Raw genomic sequence first — 16,591 nt, forward strand, 5'->3', positions numbered from 1 at the left:
GGACCACCCTGAGCTACACAATGCAGCTATTTAAAAAAATATAGGAATATCTAAAGCTCACTTTTAGCATGTAAACAAGGTTAATTTGTTTGTCATTTCTGTTATATATATTTGTACGCCTACCATCTTTTAGCTAATGTGATATTATAATAGTATAACGCGCTAATTTATGGTTTAGGGATTTTTCATGCCACCTAGGGATTTTTTTTTGAGCTATTTTTTGACATAGCTTTAGGGATTTTCTGGTTTTCATTTGAGAGATCTCCACACTGGTGTTACTCCAATCGTGTGGAAGCATTTCGTCAACCCATTTTAGGCACAATCGGCGAGAAATGGTTAAGGAACGACCGACGCATAAGCTGTATAACAATTTAGGCTACATGTTTCCCATGACCGGCGAAAAGCAAAAAACACTTAACATGTTTAAAAAATATCTATTTACCGAACTAACGACACGTATATAATGCAACGTTTAGATATAAGTAAACAAATTAAGGTTTGGGTTTGTTAGTGATTCCTGATCAATATACGTTGGAGTCGGTTTAAGATTAGCGCTTATTTACTAAACCAGGGGTCGGCAAACTATTTTGCACTGCGGACCGGTTTAAAACTGGAATTTTGTCGCCGACCGGCCTTAAAAATACAACAAATGTTCAGTAAAGGAAATTTATTATAACTTTTTTTTAATGCGAACTATAAGCTTGTACATCAAGTACGACTAATAAAAGTTTTATATTATTATTATGGGACATCGTTTATTAACATTGTTTGCATGGATTTATTCTATTGTACTCTAGGATGAGTATAGGTACGCTTGAACATAACCGGCGGTTGCCGACCACTGTACTAAACCATTCCGAAAATGATAGGCGCCGGAAATACGTATTTGTTAGGCCGACCTTCAGGGCTGCAAAGTCGGAGTCGGACTCGGGACTCGACGGATTCGGTTTGTTTTGCCGGAGTCGGACTCGGCACTCGGGACTCGAGTAAGACCACGTAAATTACCCGAGTCCCGAGTCCGATGTGCGCATGCGCAGTATTAAATTTTAAAACTGTTAAGGCGTTAAAATGTAAGTTGTAAAAGTGTAATAGCAAATGGTGATATATGAAATATTTTTAAACCATGTAATGCGGGTGGATCAATTATGATACCAATATGAGTGGATTGCAGAAAATGCACCTTAATTTAGTTGCGTAAATGGGTAAAATACAGGCTGTAGAGTCAGAGCTGGACTCGGGACTCGACGAAATCTTACATTTGGCCGGAGTCGGACTCGGGTGTTTTTTTTTGGCCGGAGTCGACTCGGGAGTCGGACTCGGGTTATTTTTAACCGACTCCGCCGCCCTGCCGACCATCGCCTTCGCTAAATTGTAATGGTATTGTCACTACAACACTGACTGTATCCTTAACGATTTGGTCCTGGGGTTACATATTTATCTTATATTTTATTTAACCTATACTCGAGAACGATTTGGCTCAGGGAATACGCATCTGCCAATATGCCATTTTATACAAACCCATTTTATACACAATACAAAACTTTACTTTCGGTTACATCAGTGGTTCTCAACCAGAGTGCCGCGGCACCCTGCGGTATGCCATTCCTAATGCTGAAGGGCCCATATGTGTTTGAGAAAGTTTAAGAATCTGATTTTTCCCCAATTGGTAAGCTTTTTGATATAGAGGAAATTGTGTGCGATTGTAGACCATTATATCAAATGACATTTTCTTACATGATTAGGTTGATTGTATTGTTCCAGATCCATTTATAGTGACATGTAAGTGAAATACGAAAATTTCAGTCGAGGTACCAAAAATCTATTTATTGAGGGCTGCCGTAAGCCATAAAAGGTTGATAATCACTGGGTTACATGTTAAATTACACATTCATTTCCACTTACACGGAAATGGTACACCAATAGTATTCGATGGTTATCAACAATCAACAGCTTTAATGGATTCATACATTTTTAACCACGCAAAATTGGGGCATTGCACGAATGCACGTGAGATATTGCGCTTATTGCAAAAGGCTGTTGTAACAAGTTACTTAACCTGGGCAACGCCGAGTATTTCGATTACATTTCTCATAAGACTACGTCTTAAAAAAATATTAATCCCATTTTCTATTAATAAACACTGAGCAACACGACAGGATTCGTAGCCCTTTGATTGAAGTCCCAATGGCTGATGTTGGCTCTTCAGAGGAAGAGGAACTAGCCAACGGGGCTCCAGCCTTAAGACCGAAGTTAGAACAACGACCAAAATAGGACTATAATTCCAAAAAGTCGTAAAAACGTCTAAATTTAATTAGGACTTAAAATTAGGAATAAGACCTAAATGGCCAGAATAAGGCTTTCAAAACCTTTTCCCCAACCATAACTCGAACCCTTACTTCACCATTAACTCCCCTAATAATTTCAACCCTAATTAAAATTCTAATACCCATTGCCGCCTAACCCCAAACAGAGGCAAACAGCTCGGTGCCAAAACAGAGTCGCCCCAACGGCGCCTGTTAAACTAGTGGGGCCAAACGTCGACACCAAACAGGCCGATGCCAAAAAATTGTCCCCAGACGTCACATATCCTGTCTCTACAGTTACTGTTTTGGGTGTTGGTTCGTCCATTTAAGTTTATTAGGCCTACGTTAAATTTAGGACTTACTCCGACATATTTAGGTACTATTCAGACGATTTTAGATTCCATTTTCCTCGTGAAGCTTTTGATCAAACTTCCATGTCTTTAGCAAAACAATTAAGTAAATAACTGATGACGCCAATTAAGACACTAATGCAGTACTTCATACAACAATGCATTGTTTATTTAAATAATAGGTCGGCAAACTGTGGGCCGAGGCCTAAAAGTGGGTCTTCGAGCAAATTTTAGTTGGCTTTGAGCTACTGTTCAATATTTCACTTTTATTATGTAGAAAAATATTCAAATCGTTTTATGAATTTATACACGTGTAGAGGGCATGGTTTATTACCAACTAATGGCTTTTGTATTTACCGTATGTTTTATGGTGTATCTGCTTATGTGCAGAATTATTGCCTATGCGAAGCAACGCTAACTCGCACCAAAGTGTTACATGCTAAGCTTGTTCCGGGATTTTCTGTAGGCTACTTAAAACCACAATCCGATTGAAAATTAACGTCTTCTTAGCTATCGACTTGTACTGCTGACAGCGTTGATATTTGCAAGTGGCATCTGCTATATGCTAACTCGTTTCGCCGATCTATAGTTTGAAACTGGTTGTTCGTTCATCAACTAATACAATTCTAATCACTAGAACGTCTTGAGGTTGGCGCGCGAGTTATTAGATACCAACTTGAAATTGGAGTCTGAACGAAAGCGTCAATTATAGAACGCACTTCTGTTGAGTAAACTGTTATAAGTAGAGATGGACCGATATATCGGATTGTCGATAATATCGGCCGATATATGGCTTCTACCGATATATCGGTATCGGTAAATGTAGGCCGATACTTTTGCCGATATTTTAGTACGAAAAAATGATACAATTTTTCCTATACAACAAACAACTTACCCTTTTTTGATAAAAAAAATTGGGTTTTAGCATCGTCAAGGCAATACGCAAAATAATAGTTTATAATTGATGATATAGGTATATAAACTAAAACGTGTTTGGGATTTTATTTTCAATTAATTTAAGTTTGGGACATTTACCCAGGTATATAAAAAAATCGGGTATCGGTTGACAAAATTGTAAAAAAATCGGACATCGGTATCGGTCAAAAAAAGTGATATAGGTCGATCTCCAATTATAAGCTCAACAACTTAAACTCGTGCCCCACACGCGTAACGTATCCTTTTAATTCAATTTTTTTCAATTTAAAACAAATCTCATTTTTTTCGCGATACGCGCAATTAAACTGGATTTAAGCTTCATATTTGGCTTGCGCACGACTTATTTCATGACATACTTTTGTGACGTCATTCTAATGCCTCCAACTAAAAGCAAATATCCTGGATCCTACCCTTTTTTGTAGATTTTACGTAGTGAGCCTTCAATATCCCTGAAAAGAGTATTTTGCCACGAAAAACATTGATTTAGACTAGTATATATATATGTATTTTTTGTAAGTTATTCTAATGCTCTTTATGTGCTTTATGCGTTATACGTATCCTTTTAGTTGATGTTTTGCTAATTTAAAACAATCAATGTATTTTTTACCCGATTTTAGGATTAACTGTTTTATGACGTAACTTTGTAAGGATTTTTAAATATCCATGTCCCCCTAAACAAAATTCTAGATTCGCTGTTGTTTTCGTAGAAGTTTTACGTATATTGGGCCTTCAAAAGCTCTTGAAAGAGTATTTTGGGCCGCAAGAATAAAGTTTGTCGATCACTGGTTTAAATTTATGTAGCTAATACCTCTACAGGTCACAAATTTGCCAACAAAAAATTAGTGAAAATTTGGGATACGTTTTTTTATTTTTTAGGTCAAAAATAATCGCCCTATTTACCATACCTCGCGATAAATTTTAAACGCCTGTAGCTGATCCAATTTAAAAATTCGAATCGAAGTAACGCTTGTAATATATTGCTGGCATTTGTTAGCTGGCTAGCTCTAGGTATTTTGGTATGCTTAATTTGCAATATTCGTTTTTTTACGATCGTCTTCTTATAACACAACAAAAAACAAATCAGGTTCAGTTATGAGTGGGAAAAAAAAAGTTCAATATATGGCGATTTAAATTCTAAGTCCATAAACAGCATTTTATATTTACGATAGAGATTATTAATTTTCACGCAATTAGCCCAAAACGAGTTCGTAAAATTGGGTTCAGGTTCGGTGTGATACCCTGGTTTTATTAAAGGCGAGAAATAGTTTTATTCGCATATGCAATTTTTCTATACGCCATAAATAAAATTAATTCAAATTCTCATAAAACAATTCCGAAAACTATTGTAATAGAAATTAACGCAACATTAGTTTATCTGAGCCCAGAAATAACAATACACTGTAGTGCATAATGCATATAACTAATTTGATTAATAAAGTAAAACAGAACACTGCACAAACAAATATAACAAAATATATTGATTGATAAAAGAGTTTTATAAATAAAACAAACTAACAACAATTAAGTTCTATTATTCAGAAAAAAACATAGTATCGAAGTTGTTTGACATTTTTCTAATATCATCATTAACATGTATCAAATTTGCATTTTTGTGATGAAGAATGGCATAAACTTCCTTGTTATCCATTTTTTTGGCAGATACCCAAAAATCATTTTGTACTTTTTCGACAGTTTCACTTTCGGTTTTACTATCAAATGTACGAAGAGCTCTGATATCACAAATTGCGTGGACAATTTTAAAAGGAAGTAAATCAACAAAATTTGACTCAGAAAAGGTTCCAATATTGGCAGAGGCAACAGTAGAATCTTGATATTTTAAAAACGCAGATTGCAAATTATGATTAATATTAACAAGTGGTGTTTTCGAAAACAGTTGAGCTGTAGAGGTTGCAAGTGCCGATAAATAAGCACCAAGCAAAGAATCAACTTTACGGCAAATTTCCATGTGTGATGATGTGTTAGGAACGAAAAAGCATAAACAAAAATGTGAAACTTTGTAAATTAACAAACCCATTTCTGTTAAACCGTTGCTAAGTGTTCTCATATACATGGGATCACTGGATAGTTTGGAGAAACTTCCGTAAGTCAGTTTTACATGTACTTTGTTATTTTGAACAAAGCGCACAAGGCCACCTAAGTTAGGCTTGATCTTATTAATAAAATATTTAACAAACAAACAACAATCAGCAATGTCCAAATCACTTAAAATAACTTGTTCTTTGTAGAAAAGAATTGAACAGCTCACATCAGAACATTTGCCTAATATTGATTTTAAATTTAGAACAGCACCTCGATTGCATTTAACATATTGCATACCGGAAAACAAAATGGAACTTTTAAGTTTTTCTGTCATCCGCATAAGATGGTCAGTAAAAAACAGATTTGTTTTGGCCTTTAGTTTTTCTAGTCCTTGGTGTTCCATATTGTATAAGAAAGAACTGTGCAAGAGTTTGAACAAGCTGGACCATAGCTTTAAGATTTCCTGACAAAGAAAGTCGGCTACTCTTTCACCAAGTTTTAGGTTTTCATCATTTTGTTGAGTGCTAACAGTCATTACCATCCAATATTGGTCCTCTGGTTGATAAATCGCATAACTGTGGTAAAGGGTATGCATAGAATTACAATACCCAGGTGAAAATGTTTTGCCAAATTGGACCACAGCTTCACACAGGCCAACATTATTTATCTTTCTAAAGAGCTGTTCATTTTGTGGATAGTAGTAAATTAGCTTTTTTTCTTCTTCGCCCTCACGTTTGCACAATGAAGAATTATAAATGAAGAAGGACACTATCTCCAGCATTTAACGGCAGATCTATACCACCCATGTGGTACACAGAGTCATATATGTATTTATTAGGCTTTCACCTGATAGGTAGTTCATGAAGTTGCCTAAATATCAACAAAACAACCTATTAGAAACAAAAGATAAATTTACGATATCAAATGCTCTAAAGTTTATATACTGTCTAAAATCCCAAAATTGTACAATGACTATGTCAGATCGTTTGCAGTCACTGTAGATAAGTATGGCAAGCTTTTTTGATAGACCAGACCTACAAAACTAGACACATTTCAAGCTTAGGTGCACAATTATCCTGTTTTTTGCAGTGTCAAGTGAGGTTGTATTTAATTTGTTATACTATTCAGACTAGATACAAAATAGATATACAAACAAAGGCATTATAAAACATTTTGTGCACTTATGTTAGGAGTAGATGTGCAGGTTAATCAAGGCTGACTTCTTTATACCAAATATTTAGTTTAAAAAATAAGAGGCGCTGGTCTAGAATCCTACCACAACGTTGAAATGATTATTAAGCAATGCATAATATGTGGGTTAGGGTGTCGGTTAGTGTTTGGGTGTGGGTAGGTCAAGTAATATTGTTTAACACTATTACTGGACTCACCCAAACCCAAACGCTAACCGGCACCCTAACCAAAATAATGTTCGTTGTGGTAGGATTCTAGACGAGCGCCAAATAAGAAAAAAAAAATTGTTATAATTAATCCCAATATATTATTAGGGTGGATATTTTTTGGCGCTGGTCTAGAATCCTACCACAGTTCTAAAATCAACGCACAAATTTGAGTTAGGGTGCGGGTTAGCGTTCGGGTGTGGGTGGGTCAAGTATTATTATATTCTTTGTTTAATAATAATATTTGACCCACCTTAACCCAAACGCTAACCCGCACCCTAACCCAAATGGTGTTTCATTGTGGTAGGATTCTATACCAGCGCCTATTTTTTAACTTAAAAAAAATCAAATTAAATGTTTTACAAAACTCGAGCTCGTTCAAATTGTCATTTCCGTATTAAAAAATTGGGTTTGAATTACTCCCAACAACATTTTAACTGTATCATCGTAGAATACTAATTCTATGGTATCATATCATCGTTAGAAATGATTAGGAATTAAATTACACAAAAGAATCGATAAATTGGATTCATAAATACGATTTATCTAATCTAAATCAACACTAATGGGTGCCAGGTGGGAAAGTTTGGTCTAAAAGCACCGTGCACGTCACACTTTTAAAACAGAAATAATAATGTTGTTTCGTCCTACCAGTGCCTGGTCCTACTCCTTTGGCTTAAACAAATTTGACCAAATATGGCGGCTATTATTAGACAACATTTTTCAATTCCATCACAAAACAGTCTGTACAACTGTACGTCGTACCTTAGAAAGGTAAAAATACGTATCACAATATTTTCATTTCAATATTAAATTAGAGTAATCCATCCATTTTCGTTTATTGGTTACAGAAAACATGAAAAAGTAATTTTAATACTGTAGTTCCACCTTATTGTATTACCGTTTACTGAACTTTAGGTCAATACGTGTTATCCTGACGTAGTGTTTGTTTACTTTTTGAGACGTCGTTCGTTAAGTAAAAAAAGGTTATTAAATCATTCGTAACGTTGTAGTTCAACTGACTCATGTACTTTACACAAAGTATGAATTCAAATCACTCCTACCAGCCGTTAGAGGAGGATGTATTACAAACAGAATGTGACAAATCCTCGAATTATGACCAGTGTTCAACTGACAAACTGCTAAACAATAGAAGATCAAAAAAACGGGGTACATCCCCATTGCACTCAATGGATAAACATTGCTGCAGAGAGTGCAGTGTCAATTGTTCACATTGGCAAAAGTTGCTTTGTCAATACATAGGGGCAGAATGGTTATTCTTACTGTTGCTTGGAATAATTATGGCCCTTTTAAGTTTTGGCATGGATTACACCATTCAAAAATGCCAAAAAGCTCATTATTGGTTATACACAGAGCTGGAAAATTTTGTAGCACTTCAATATCTTGCATGGGTCTTGTTTCCTTTGGTTTTTATCACATTTTCGGTTGGATTTGTTCACTTGGTATCACCCCAAGCTGAAGGCTCTGGGATTCCAGAAATGAAAACCATTATGAGGGGTGTTATTCTTCCTGAATATTTAACATTTCGTGTTTTGATGGCTAAAATGATTGGACTTACATCAGCTCTTGGCAGCAGACTTCCAATTGGCAAAGAAGGACCCTTTGTGCATATTGCAAGCGTTTGTGCGACACTTCTAAACAAGTTTCTTAAAGGATTTTCAAGTATACATGAAAATGAGACCAGGCATTTTGAAATGTTGGCCGCTGCTTGTGCTGTTGGAGTTGCATGCAATTTTGCCGCACCAATTGGAGGTGTGCTGTTCAGCATTGAAGTCACTGCCACCTATTTTGCTGTCAGCAATTATTGGAGAGGGTTTTTTAGTGCAGTATGTGGTGCACTTGCATTTCGCTTGCTGGCTGTGTGGAATAAGGAGGAAGAAACAATAACAGCACTGTTTAAAACCAACTTTCGGGTTGAATTTCCTTTTGATTTGCAGGAATTGTCTGCTTTCAGTGTGATTGGAATTGTCTGTGGATTCGCAGGTGCCTTATTTGTTTATGTTCATAGATGCATTGTTAATGTTCAAAACAATCATACTCGCTTTAAATCATTGATGTCAAAAAATCGCTTTATTTATCCTACTATTGTGTCACTTGTAATAAGCTCTCTTACTTACCCAAGAGGAATTGGCCAATTCATGGCTGGAGAGTTGACCCTAACTGAGGCACTTGATGCCCTGTTTGACAATAAGACATGGGCCAAACTGGGGTACATTGATGAATCTGAATTCATACCCGATGTTCAGCAAGGCTGGAAGCACCCAGTCGTTAACATATATGTCACTTTAGTCCTGTTTATTGTTTTACATTTCTTTATGACTGCTGTTGCAATAACTTTAGCTGTTCCATCTGGTGTTTTTATGCCTGTGTTCTTGATTGGGGCTGCTTTTGGACGCTTAGTAGGTGAATGTGTTGCTGCTCTTTATCCAGATGGGTTTTATAGTGGGGCAACTGTGTTTCGAATAGTACCTGGTGGATATGCGGTTGTTGGAGCTGCTAGCTTGGCAGGAGCTGTGACACATACAATATCCACGTCTGTTATAGTGTTTGAACTGACTGGTCAAATATCTCACATATTGCCAGTTATGATTGCTGTATTAATAGCTAACGCGATAGCACAGTCTCTGCAACCGTCAATTTACGACAGTATAATACAGATCAAGGGCTTGCCATATTTACCAGATCTAGTCGGTGGAAAAAAGAAGATTTTTAATACATATGTAAGAGACTTTATGGTGAAAAAATTTGACTATGTGTCTTCTTTGTCGACATACGCTGACATTGAGGCACTGTTAAAACGCACTGATGTGGATGTATTCCCGTTAGTGGATACTCCGGGTGCAATGATGCTCAGTGGTTCGGTCCAACGATCCGCACTGTTGCGCTTGCTGGCCAAAAAGGATTCCCGCCCTTTTTCCAAACCAGAAATGAAAACTGAGCCTCAGCCGAATGTCAGAGAGAGCCGACACTCGGTAGACGCTGATCTTCAGGACATAATAGAGTTAGAGCCCTTTGCAAAACCTCAAATGGAACCGGAAAGGGTAAGCGGAAACGATTTCATTCACCTGGCGAACTGTCGTATAGATCCAGCGCCGTACCAGCTTGTGGAACAAGCCTGTCTGTATAAAGTCCACCACGTATTCTCAATGTTGGGCTTGCATAGCGCATTTGTCACTAGTAGCGGGCGACTTGTGGGCGTTGTATCGTTGAAAGAACTTCGAAGCGCCATCGCCGGAGCTACGAAACCGAGCGACGAGCAAACCCGATTTTTTTATAACAGCAATTCGCAGGAAATGACAATGCTGCAAAGTCAACACGAAGACGATTGCAGTGACGACGAAGTTTAGTGGTCTAGCACTGCCCAAGCATTGGGTTTGGACTGTAAAACGTGTCATAGACTGTGTTGTTTAAAACCTGCCGGGGAGTAGGAAAGTTGCGTTACACCAACGCCTTGATTACAAAAGTGTTTGAAAGCAAGCTAGCTTGAAAATAATTGCGCCCTTCTCGTAAAAATGATATGTTCCTAAAGATGTTATTAGAGGTTGGAGTGACTGTTTTGATCAAGTTTTATTAAGCCGAATAAAAAACGTTAATATATACCTGCGAAAAACAACACTGTGCAATGTGTTTTCAACTTGTCTTAACGACCCTGGGACGCCATTTTTAACGCTAAAGGTTGCCGAGGTGATGCTCATTTATTGCCTTATTTTCAAAGACTATAATTTCGTCTATTTTTGCTGCCAAAAATGTTTCGTCATATCGTAATATTAGAATCTATACCTGTAATAGTAACTCAACTGGAACTTTTAGATTTTTGTTGCTTTTATTTATTAGTTGTACCATGTGTTTTCGCTGACTGACGTTGTTTGTTGCTTATATCTAGTTTAAATGTGGTGAAAGATAACTCGATTTTGATAAAGTTATGGATTGTTAAAATAAGAATACCAAACTAATCAAGTTCCATTTCGTCGTCAAATGCTAATATTATGGCTAGCATTTCTAAACGTTTTTTTTACTTTATGTGTTTCGAATCTTAGCCTAAAGGCCTTTTTACCGTTTTGTACGGTTGTCGTTTTAATACATTCTCATTTTATTATTGACTTATATTTAAAGACGCTGCTTTTTACTGTGTAGAATGACCCTGATCAATTGCGTACAGCATGTTAGCCACTAATAATATTTTTTGGCAGTTTGACATCCTTAATGTGTCTAACGTAAACCGAAAAAACGCTTATTTATGCTTTCTCATAGTCGGTGCCTTACATTTTGTCTGTGTTTGATATTGCACATTTCCACATTTTATTTGTGTGCTTCCAACAATTAAATACAATAACTCCATTAATCCAAGACATTAAGTTTTGAAATTATTATATATATTAAGATTATTAACTGCCCTGCAACACAGTCAGATCTAAATACTTAACACGGGTTAGGCATGGTTGTGCTCTGTGTGCTTTACGAAAACATTTTTTTTTCTACATATTATTTAGAGAAATTAATATAATTATATTTGTAGGCGCTGTTTTTCTCAAGAGGATTTACTTTTGAATATCGGTTGAAGGCGTCCACGGGATAAAAAAAGGTTGAGAACCACTGCCCTATGACATCTGATAATCGCTTCTTATCATAGTAGGCCTACAATGACAGGGGTCGGCATCTTACGACCTGCTGGCCGGATCCGAGAGCCAAAGTAAATCATCAGACCCGCCACCTCTTTTACATAGTGGACAAAGGCCATTCCCGCACTTTTTTCCCCTAAAACTTTAAATTAATCTTTATTTGCGATTCGCGCGAAATATTTTTACGTTTGGTAGGTTTACGTTTCGCCTTCGCGAAGTTTTTTAGCCTAAACGCGCTGTGCATACCCTGGAACTATTACCATTGTACCTTTCGCCAACTTAGTGTCTGAATTCTGAATGCATTGTAATGGGATTCGTAAGAATTCGGTGCCTCGTTAAACGTGAACAAGCTTAAACAGCTCCATTTAACGACTCATTTTATCGCGATTGCTATTTTCAACTTGAAAAAGTTCCTATAGGAACACGGATTCTTAAACTTTTTTGGCTTAGATCAGGGTTTTTTAAACTTTTTGGTATATTTTACCCTTTTAACAAGATGAATATCAAGATTTACCCCCAATATATAAAGTGGTGCTCATTGAATAAAAAACGTAAGTAACAAATTACATCAGTTATATTCAGTGCGTGCTACGGCTGCCCTTGCTTTTTGGCAACGAGTTGTTGTTCATTGTCCGGTAAAGTACAGTAGGTAATGCACAACGAATATCAAATTCAAGTCGGTTTCGTGCGTTAGATTTTATAGTAAGCAATATGAGATTCAGGTCCGCTTCGCATAGGTTAGTAAAAGAAACGGAACTAGAATATTCAGAGCTTTAATACATATCGTAGGATTTACCCCCTAAAACAAGGAGATTTACCCCCAGGTTAAGATAAGGGCTGCCTTAGATTAACGGTTTTGTATGAAAAGCCTACCACCTATTCCTAACCTAAACGCTTCAACAACAAAGTAAAACTCGCCAAAACCTTTTTAATTGTGTCTTTGGCCAGCGACAAAGAACCCCTGTAGGCTACTATGTTATATATATATATGTATTGATGATTTTATTTACCAAATATATGTACCTATACACATTTAAAACACGTTCGAAAGTATTTGTTCAAAGAAACGTTTTTTATTTTGAGACTTTTTACTCTTGCGCCAATTTTTTTTTTATAACTTGGAAAACAATAACTTTGTGTTTCATTTTTAATAACTTAAGTTGTTGGACCCTGGGAATTAAGTAATTTAGTAACATATCGGACTTCCGCCCTTTTTTCGAAATTAACTACTGCGAATATCGGTCCTATCATAAGAAAATACAATCGGCAAGTTCATTTGCATTTGTTCACTCATCACAGTGACGTGCGGTGAGGTTCCTAGATGGTGAGGCACAAACTTTTTCGAGTCACGTTTTTCTTTAACAACCACAACACAAACACGGTATAGTACTAATAAAAATAAAAAGAAAGTTTGAACTCTTTATGTTTAGCTTTTTCCATTGTATGAACTGCGTATAGAACACAAATAAATATGCTAGCAAACCGTTTCGAGAAGCAACTTACTGAGTTTTAGCGCAATACTGTATTCAGAAAGCAAAAAGAAAATGACTAAAAAGTAGTAAAACTACATTAATATAACAAACGTAATAATGACTACATCGTTTATGACGCAAACAATTGAAGGCGTGACACGCCTGGGATCGACTGTTGTGGTAGGCTACTGCTCATAAATGCTACAAAACAAATTAATATTAAGAGTACAATATTTATAAATTATTGTGGGGCCCATGGCCCCCCCCCCTGGCTACACCCATGACATCTACACAGTCACTATTTTTTTATCAATCTCTTTAAAAGTTGCGTGTTATTTAACAGAGGTCTGCCTTTATTTATGACTTCAACTTTAGAGCTTTACACTACAAGAAGTCAATCTACACGCACTATGCGGGAATTCAAGAATTCAAGCTGGACAAAGAAAGGTTTCATAGCTTGGACGTCACAATTGAGGCATTCCTCAGCAGCCTCAAATCATAGCTAAATCGTCGTTCATCATGTTTTCCGAGAGAATTCGCAGAAGAAAAAGGCACGCATAATGCAGTGTATGGAACTTTTGTGATCTGAAGAGAGGCACGGCTTGGCGCTGCCTCTCTTCGCGTATTCAACGATTTTGACCGCGCGAACGCTTGATATGAATAACGCAACAGAAATAGAAGAAAAAATAAAGCACGCTTTAGGTATAGAAACATAAAATTTGCGGTAGAGATATAACTGATGGCAGTGCCTCACCTGCCTCCCCTGACTGCACGTCCCTGCTCATCACGTGGGCTATACAAAAAGTAACGACACAAAACTGTTTTCACTTGTTTTTCTTCTGCACTTTTGTAATAAAATATATTTTCCTATTTTCACTGGCCACACTAACTTATTTTTTATTTGTAATAAAATATATTTCTGTTTTTCACTGTCACGGTGGGATTACCTACAGTAGCTTAACCTTTGAACTATCGAATTAACCACAGCCAATCTTTGTTGATTTTAAGTTTTATAGTAACTAATTTAAATATGAAGATTAGAGCAAATTTAATTTTTCATAAAAAAAGCTTCTTTTGATAACACATCCAACAAAATAAAAAAATTAAAATATTTCAACACAATGAGCTTTTAATAGTTTCTACCCACCTTGATGAAAAATTTATAAGTGTAAGATCGGCGTGAACAAGACAAATGTACCTTAAAAATAATTTACGCCCGCATTGATCTTCTTAAATGAGAGGAGAATTAAGTTTGTCCAAGCGGGTTCTATCCATTGCATGACATTTAGTACAACATGGCGACAGTCACTTTAAGCTGGGTGTAACGAGATTATTGCACTACTACTCTAAGGATTTTCCACCAACGATTACAGCAACTTGGACCTTTTACATAAAACGAAGTTTTGATGGCAACGCTGGCACGTTATTTGCATGGCAAATTTTACAAGGCTTTTCGAACAGGTACCAACGCGCGATAAAAGGTTCTGTACTTTGTTTTGCTTAGATTGGTTTCCGTTTATCACGGAATGTTGACTTTCGTCGAAATTTATAATTGTAGAACGCAGTTTTATCCGAACTTATATTAGTAATATCGCCCAAGAGGTGTAACTGAATCGCGACACTGTGTTTTATGTAGTAATTACGTGGTGTTCTATTATGGTTATACTATCGAATCATAAAGGACAATGCCTTGTGAAAACAAATGTGTTTGGGTTTAGGCCGGTGGGTTCTGCATTGTTACAAGTATACAGATTTCATGACTGAAACCGTCTCTTCAATGGCCTTGACAAAAACAAACAGAGTTGTGTAAACGCCTTTGATAGTTCAGCGTGATTTCGAGCCATTTTTGTTGACGAATTGCGCCAAGACGAATATCAAAGCAATTTTGTTCTCGTTATCATTGCTTTGGTCATTCTAAGTTCCAATTTTAGGTCACACATGTGTTGTTGACGCAAACGAAACACCAAAAACGTATTATTACGTTGTATATGACGTCTTAGTTGTCCTGTGTTGCAGACAGGGGAAAACTGAATTTGCGTATGACAAAAGTACGACTATATGCGGTATAAATATGTTAAACACATATTTGGATATTTGCGCAACATAATTAATAAAAAAATTACCACTTTAAACGTTTTCGACTTCCTTAGAATATTTTTTCAAACAGAGCATGTTTCTTTTTACCGCGGATGATTGCGGGTTTGCGACACCCTCTAAATGTGTGGTTTACATGAAAAATGAGGCAATTTTTGAGCAAATAAGTAAACCTTCAATTTGGTTAATGCTTTGCACTGCATAGTTTTAATATAAACCAGCTATTGTCTACATGTAGGCCCCGCGAATCATAATTTCTAACATTTTATATGGAGGATTAAAGTTCAATGAAGCCAAAAAGCGTTGAACATCCAAAAATGGTTTTCAAAGCGCGCTTAAATGACATCTCTCGCATCTGAAGCACTTCGTCGGCAAAACGATTCAAAGGCTCATGAACATTGTGTACGACGTCAATTGCTTGGTGTTCAAAAACGCCAAAGAATATGGCTTCGCGACAAACGCGGTGTTTGTTATGACTGGATTTGTGACAACAAGTTACGTCAACAAATTGCGTCACGTAACACATTAATGGGTCCTTTGGAACGCTCAAACACGTAAAGCGACAAAAAAGACCAATTGATTTTGCCTAAATGGCATTTGATTGAATTACTGCCACTAATTGATTCGCACTGTTGTATCTGTTCCAATGGACAGCCTGTCTCACGCGATATTATACTCTCGAGAGGGTGCTTTCCTTTTTAAAGGTGTCGTTATCTTGTTAATGCATAAAATCCTGCCAAAAATCAAGCCGGGTGACGCATCAATATTTAACAAGTTTTATATGCACTATAGATAATACCCTCTTTCGTTTTCGCTTCCTAGAAATCGGTATTGCCTATAGGATATGTATTTGATTTTATGCAATCGTTGCTGGTATATTATTACCATACTCTAAACGCATTAATGGAAGCCTACCATATTTTAATCGCACAAAAATTTTACATTTTGTTGGCAGACGCATCATTTATGCTGCAAAAGTAACTTGCAGCTGTGCATCGTGATATCCAAGACGATTTTCCACGCGTCTTATTGCAAGTGCAGAGTACAAATTCATCAATAACTTGTTGTTTTCGATAAGCGGCACGGCAACGAAGCGTCTGTCACAGTTTCGCTGTTATTTCCTGATTTAAACTGTTCGGCGCATTTCAAAAAAGTGACGCTAGCTTAGGTCAAATTTCAAATTGCCGCTAATTCCTTATCACAACAGCAGCAGCAGGTATGTGGGCGGTTCGCCGAACGGGGTGAAGCAACATAACACACTGCTTAGCGCACCTCATAGCCTGACAGTGGGTGTTGGCTTCGATAGGCGCTGTTTCTCCGTAATTTGGCACGTCATAAATTGAGCGGGAAAATCGTTAG

At 36.8% G+C, this 16,591-nt stretch overlaps 2 protein-coding genes across 2 annotated transcripts; one reads left to right on the forward strand and one right to left on the reverse strand.

Moving 5' to 3' along the window:
- Positions 1–4,693: 4,693 nt before the first annotated feature.
- Positions 4,694–6,513, reverse strand: LOC146163907 (vacuolar fusion protein CCZ1 homolog). The gene has a single exon (XM_083382276.1). It carries the CDS (start codon positions 6,408–6,410, stop codon positions 5,121–5,123), a length of 1,290 nt encoding a protein of 429 aa, XP_083238402.1. The 5' UTR covers positions 6,411–6,513; the 3' UTR covers positions 4,694–5,120.
- Positions 6,514–8,002: 1,489 nt separating this feature from the next.
- On the forward strand, positions 8,003–11,396 carry LOC146163908 (chloride channel protein 2-like). Its single transcript, XM_083382731.1, has one exon. The coding sequence runs from the start codon at positions 8,052–8,054 to the stop codon at positions 10,392–10,394; it is 2,343 nt and encodes a 780-aa protein (XP_083238857.1). The 5' UTR covers positions 8,003–8,051; the 3' UTR covers positions 10,395–11,396.
- Positions 11,397–16,591: the final 5,195 nt, after the last annotated feature.

Source organism: Ascidiella aspersa, chromosome 2 (genome assembly GCF_963924565.1).
Source record: "Ascidiella aspersa chromosome 2, kaAscAspe10.2, whole genome shotgun sequence".
NCBI lineage: Eukaryota > Metazoa > Chordata > Ascidiacea > Phlebobranchia > Ascidiidae > Ascidiella > Ascidiella aspersa.